The following is a 5,735-nucleotide window of genomic DNA, read 5'->3' as shown; positions in this document are numbered from 1 at the left end:
AATCAAATTCACCATGGTTGATCATAATAGACCAAAAGAACGAAACTAGAGAGAAACAGAGACAGAGAGCGCGCGCGAGCGACGAGAGAGCAACCGAGCTAGCTTTCATTTCGTAAAATTAGACATAAGGACTCCCTAATATTTATCTGGATGAGATCTAATGAGAAGTTTGTTCTTGTTCTCGCCGCTCGGCCTTCGGCCATTAAAACAATGGCTGTTTCGACGGTCCATCTGGACTTTTCTATGTGCAAGCAGGCAATCTGCATTAAGAGTTATGGCATGCAGTTACTGCAATCAATCTCCAACTAAGAGACGATATGCATCAGTACACCAGAGTACACAACACCCTTCAATTCAAGCACAAGAGAAACAGAAAGAGTCAAGACCCTTGGCACTAGTGACTATGTGATCTTCTGTCTCGACTCTAATACAGGACATCCTGATCTGTCAGGGTCCGTTGAAACTTGAGGCAGTCATGCTCCTGAACTGGAAGCATGCATTTAAGGACTTCGTTAACAAAAGAACGTGCTTCCAGAAATCACTTCTCATTTGAGATCAAAATCAAGACTACGGCTTCGAAGATTTGCGGAGTATCCCCCAGCCGACTTTCTTACGCTGATGGAAGTTTTCTTTGCGTAATTATAAGCGATGCAGCTTCGAACGAAGTGTAGCTTTACTAGTGGGGGGTTGGAGGATCCCAAAACTCTGATGGCTACTGTTGTCCCTGATACTTTGATGGTGGAAAACACAATTATACAGTACGAAATCACTGTTTCCCTGCCACCTTACAAGAGCGGACTGATTTAAACTCGCGAAGGGTTCATCTAATTTGACGCCCACACACCAATCTCTAGCAAGCGGTGGGCCGAACGTGCCGCAATGCAAAACTCGATCCTAATTCAACTCTTGTGCTTCTTCAAAATGTGAAAGCTTTGGGAACTGGATGTCGATCAACTAAGAAGCCATGATAGCAAAAGAAGGGTTAGTCAGACCTAAAATCATGGACTCATTACGCAAACAAACAAGCAAACAGATCGGGTTATAAGTACATAAACAAGAACAAGCGACCGTCCCACTTGCGTCTTGGTACCTCGCTTATTTCTGTTCTTTGCAACGAATAACTGCGTTGAGCAAAAGGCGTGCTGAAAGAGGAAGGAAACCATTGAACTTCATTGACGAAACACCGAAAGAAAATTATTTCTTGTGAAATTTCAGCCCGTTCACAAGTCTCCAAGGGCAATAGAAGTAACAACAGCGGAAAGGAATAGCATACCCTATTAGAACAGTCTCATCACTGGTCCCGAACCTCAAAATATTGCCTGTTCTTTAGCACGATGTCATACATATGCATTGTTTTGAACTTCCTGAAATCTTTTGGCAGTGATATCAGATGTGCACTAGAATAGCATCTATGGAACTGCAGCTTATCCGGGTCTTCGTTGGGATACCTTTCCCATCCCAAAACCCGTAATTTCTGTTCCAGATCATCGTAGGAAGAGATCGCTTGATTCGTAGGCAAATACACTAAAACTTTCCGCCTGCCATGCTGCATGTCGAGGCCATCTATAGATTCAACGAGCGGATTCTGGACAAGCTTGGCTACGCCATTTTTGAAGACCCAGACACCTGCCATCTTCCCGTAAAGCGCGCACTTTGTGTTCCTCAAGGGCTATACGTGCGAGAGCCAAGAATCACCAGGTTGATAAGCCTGAAAACCCGTGACTAGCTTTAGAAGTTAACGAGGACGTTAGAGCTTGACAACGTTTGTGATGAATTATGAGAGGATGCAATAGGCCATAATAGAGAATGTGCGGGGAGCAAATCAACCTTGCAGCAATGAGAGAGAGAAATGAAATACGAAAACCCAAACTGACAACGATCGGTACGCTTGTCGTTGTATCAAATCACACTGCGATTCGAAGTGCGATACGTGAGAATGAGTGGCCAAGTTTCCGAGGCAATTTTTCCCAGAATGTTTTTGTCTTTGAGGAGAAGAACGGACTGGGGAAATGAACGGGGAGGGGTGGTCCACTTTTGAGGAAAAGTTGTCTGGAGCGAAAGCAAGAAAAGCTACTTTGGTGGTGGATAAACCGAGGAGGGGACGATTTGAAGCAAAAGAAGAGCGTTATGAATAGTGCATGTTGTCTGTGAGAAGCGATTAAGGTAGATTCAGAAGAAGAGGCGGTGGTGGTGGGGAGGCCGAAAGGATATTTGGAGAGGCCGATGCCCGAGCCGGATGGGTGAGAAGTTTTTAAAATGGGAAGGAGGGGCACTGAGCTATGGAGCAAATATGCAGCTCACCGTAGTAAACTTCAAGATGCAAGATGCAGCATGCAGAGGGAGGGCTGAGGCTGCTGAAGCGCTTGAGCAGTTTGTCTACTGAATAGCTAGATGTTTCTCATCTGGAGAGCTTCATCTGAGACATGAGATGACTCTTCACCTAAGTGATTGCCTCAGAGTCGCTACATGTGCTCTGCAGAGAGCTTCGTCTGAGAGCAGAGCTGAGATGAGGGGAGTGTTTTTATCTGAGGGAGTTACGCTCTGAGAGAGCGCTTTTATCTCAGAGAGGAGAGAGAGCGCAGCTGAACACGGGAAAGAGTGGAGGTTTTAACGCACTACAGCAAGGGAGGAAACAAAGGGTACAAAGGTTTGGGGGGCTGGTACTGAAGGCAGGGGGTAGCTAGGGGTGCGTTCAGGAAAGCTTTAAGGGGAGGGTGGGGAGCTTGCAAGGTAGGTATGAGGAGGAGGGAGGGGCGGGGGGGGAGAGAGAGAGAGAGAGAGAGAGAGAGAGAGAGAGTGGGAAGTCAGAAAAGCACAAGAGGAAGAACCCAAAGTGGGAGGACAGAGAGGAAAAGAGAGAGAGAGAGAGAGAGGACTGAGCAGTGAGAGAGGAAGGGATATGGCAGTGCCAAGAGGTGAGAGTTGGACTAGAGTGTGTGTAAGGAGGGTGATAGTGGAACGTATAATGTGTAAGAGGGGAGGGGCAGTGGGGAAGACGAGGTGGGCAATTTTGTGAAGGGGGGCTACGGCCTTGTGAAGCAGAAAGGTGAACAGAGGGTGCTGAGCTAAGCTTTGAAGAAGATGCTGACCAATTTCGCATATATGTGTATGTATATACACGTATACGTCTACATACATAAATTTATACTCATTTTGTACCCTGTCTTAAAAGAGCGACTTTGGACTTTTTGCCTTGAAAACCGCCCATTTCGCCAAACCACCACCCGCTTTAAGCCGCCCAATTTCTGTTGGCAGTTTTCGGGCGGTCGCGTGACCCCGACATGTTTGACCTGCCCTGAAGCCGACGAAGCCACGTGAGCTGCAAACAGAAACACAATAGTGGCAACCACAACCACCCCCTCCTCTCTCGGGTCAGTTGCGCAACTTGCTCTCTTGGTGCCCAGCAAACTTTGGCTTGTTATTATTAAGAAAATTGTATTTCCCGCGCACGATGCATGCGCGCAACGGTTCCATAAAACCGAGGCGGAGACATCGTGGCCCCGACGTGCAGCACCCACCCGCCACGTGGCTGCTGACTTGGAAAGTAGTCAAGTGGAGCAGATACACACACCAGCGCTGCTACGAAATCGTTTCTTGAGGATGTGGCCAATACCTGGCAGAGATGGACCAATGGCAGCCACGTCAATGATCGTGCCACGTCACTCACCGTGCCACGTCAATGTATTGCCACGTGGCTAATCCTGTGCGGACGTGACACGTGGCAGAGTCGGATGGAGCTCGCCCAGTGCCAAATCACTGGAACCGCCACGTGGTGGAGGGGCAAGCGGGAGATGAACAATGCCACGTCATTCGGTTCGGACTACCTGACCGATAGGTGGTAGAGAGATCGCGCAGCCGCGGCGCCATGTCATTGTGTCTGCTCACGTGGCATACGCGGTCTCTCTCCTTCCCTCCCCGTCTGTCGTCTGGTTTTTCTTAAGCGTCCATGATCATCAATCCGCTGCCCAACGTCGCTTTGCCCACGACCCCTTTCGTGCCCCCTTCACCCATCAATCCCTCCGCAGCCTCAGGGCCAAAGCCTAACTCTCGCCCATCGCCTCCGCCACATGCAAAAGCGCCACCAACACGAGACAAACGAGGTGACCCTCCCACAGTCCGCACTGTGCCGCCTGTAGGTAGCCCAAAAAGCAGGTCGAAAGAGAAAGCGCGCCTCTCACAAGCACCTTGCGGCTCATCTCTGTCAAAAGTAAAAGCTCTCTGCTGCTGTTTTTCCGTAGCCACACTCTGCACACATTTGTGAAGCACCCACTACGTTCTCCAGGCACAAACTGCTGCCATTTCTGCTCACCATTCCTCTTTCGAACTCTCTGTACCCACAAACTGCTGTGTCCACACTAACGTCGAAGCTATGGTTCCATCGCGAACTGTACTCCATGTTCGCAAAAATCTCAAAGGGCGCGCAGTATCCTTCCTTCTTTTTCAGATACACAATCACTCCAGCCCTCCCTTGGCTTGCTTTCCCACCCTCCGTCTCCTCCCACTTTACCTTCCTCATCGCATCCAATCATTTATCCTGATCCGTTTCTTCGATTAAAGGCTGCATATACGCATACCCTTATCGCGCACTTCCCTACTTTCGCGCACATACCTTGCAGCGTTAACTTCTTCTTTTCAATTGCGTGCGTGCGTGCGCATGTCGGTTGTATGCACCACTACAGTTCAGCAAAACTCTTAAAGCTACTAATTCAGTTATTCGGCCTCACGAGGAAGTTGCGAAACCCAAGAAAGCATTTTCTACCCCTTTCAAGTGACGTTGTAAAATCTTCCCCTCACAAAACAAACAGGATATTGCTGTTGTTTTGCCCCCTAGTATTTGTCTTTCTAAAATTATAGGAAGTCAAAAGTGCACACATTCTCAAAACTTGTCCAAATTTGCCCACATGGAAGCCCTTTCACTTTGGCATTTCATAGTAAACTAAGTCCCCATGTCTCTTCCCTTACTCATCACCACTTAAACACATTGTCATGTATTTTTTCTGTGTTTGAAGATTGTGTAGTATATAGTGAGCTTAATCTAAGCAATCAATAACACTTACAAATGTGTAATTGTAAATTTATTCACTTTATAGGCCTACTTTTTTTTTCTAAAAACTTCTTTGAATGTAATATAGGGGATAACTAAGTCTTTGTTTCTTGATATTTTAACACCAATGCAAGTTATGGTCTTGTGTGCTCTTAAAGAAACTTTAAAACTTTAATTGATCATGTATTACAAAGATGCATATCCACTAGCTACATACTACTTCTAGAAAAGCTGACACCCCCACGTGTTATATGGGATTTTTACATAGTGCCCCCTTGGGTGCTAAGCATGCCACATAGTCACATTATGTACCATTGCATTTAAGCCAATGCACTACACAAACATGGGATTCCTATATATTATTTTATAGCCTACTAGAAAGGCTACTTAAATGACAAAAGAAAGATGAATCTTACAGGATCAGGAGATTGGCTATCCACAACTACTATTCATCACTAATATTTTTTGAACATTGAAGGTACAAAAAGCATCTTGATTCCAAATCATGGTCAAAGCATTGGTATCTCTCTTTATAAGGACCATAACCAAAAGCTTCTTTTCTTCAACAAAGTGTGGCATTTTCTTGTGGACTCCCAGATCCACGCCTCATAAGATTCACTAAAGATCCATGGCAAAATGTTGTGTTTAATGTCCGATGTTGACCCTTGGTAGCCTCATCTTCTATGAAAAA

General features: G+C 46.4%; 1 protein-coding gene across 2 annotated transcripts; it reads right to left on the bottom strand.

Annotated features, from left to right (window-relative positions):
• Window positions 1–1,011: 1,011 nt before the first annotated feature.
• On the bottom strand, window positions 1,012–2,685 carry LOC147886596 (flowering-promoting factor 1-like protein 2). 2 transcript variants are annotated; one of them, XM_087395621.1, is made up of 2 exons: window positions 1,828–2,685; window positions 1,012–1,708 (listed from the first exon to the last, which is right to left on the bottom strand). In XM_087395621.1, the coding sequence occupies exon 2, from the start codon at window positions 1,631–1,633 to the stop codon at window positions 1,292–1,294; it is 342 nt and encodes a 113-aa protein (XP_087251747.1). In that variant the 5' UTR covers window positions 1,634–1,708; window positions 1,828–2,685; the 3' UTR covers window positions 1,012–1,291. The 2 variants fall into 2 exon arrangements, with proteins under 2 accessions (XP_087251747.1, XP_087251748.1); XM_087395622.1 differs by having other exon boundaries at window positions 2,302–2,685.
• Window positions 2,686–5,735: the final 3,050 nt, after the last annotated feature.

Source organism: Dipteris shenzhenensis, chromosome 24, assembly GCF_047967505.1.
Source record: "Dipteris shenzhenensis isolate YYH24624 ecotype China chromosome 24, Dip_SZ_1.0, whole genome shotgun sequence".
Taxonomy (NCBI): Eukaryota; Viridiplantae; Streptophyta; class Polypodiopsida; order Gleicheniales; family Dipteridaceae; genus Dipteris; species Dipteris shenzhenensis.
This window is presented reverse-complemented; position numbering and strand designations above follow the sequence as displayed.

What these genes read in the sequence shown, in the direction of transcription:
- LOC147886596 (XM_087395621.1), bottom strand. Translation starts at nt 1,633, where the DNA reads ATGGCAGGTGTCTGGGTCTTCAAAAATGGCGTAGCCAAGCTTGTCCAG.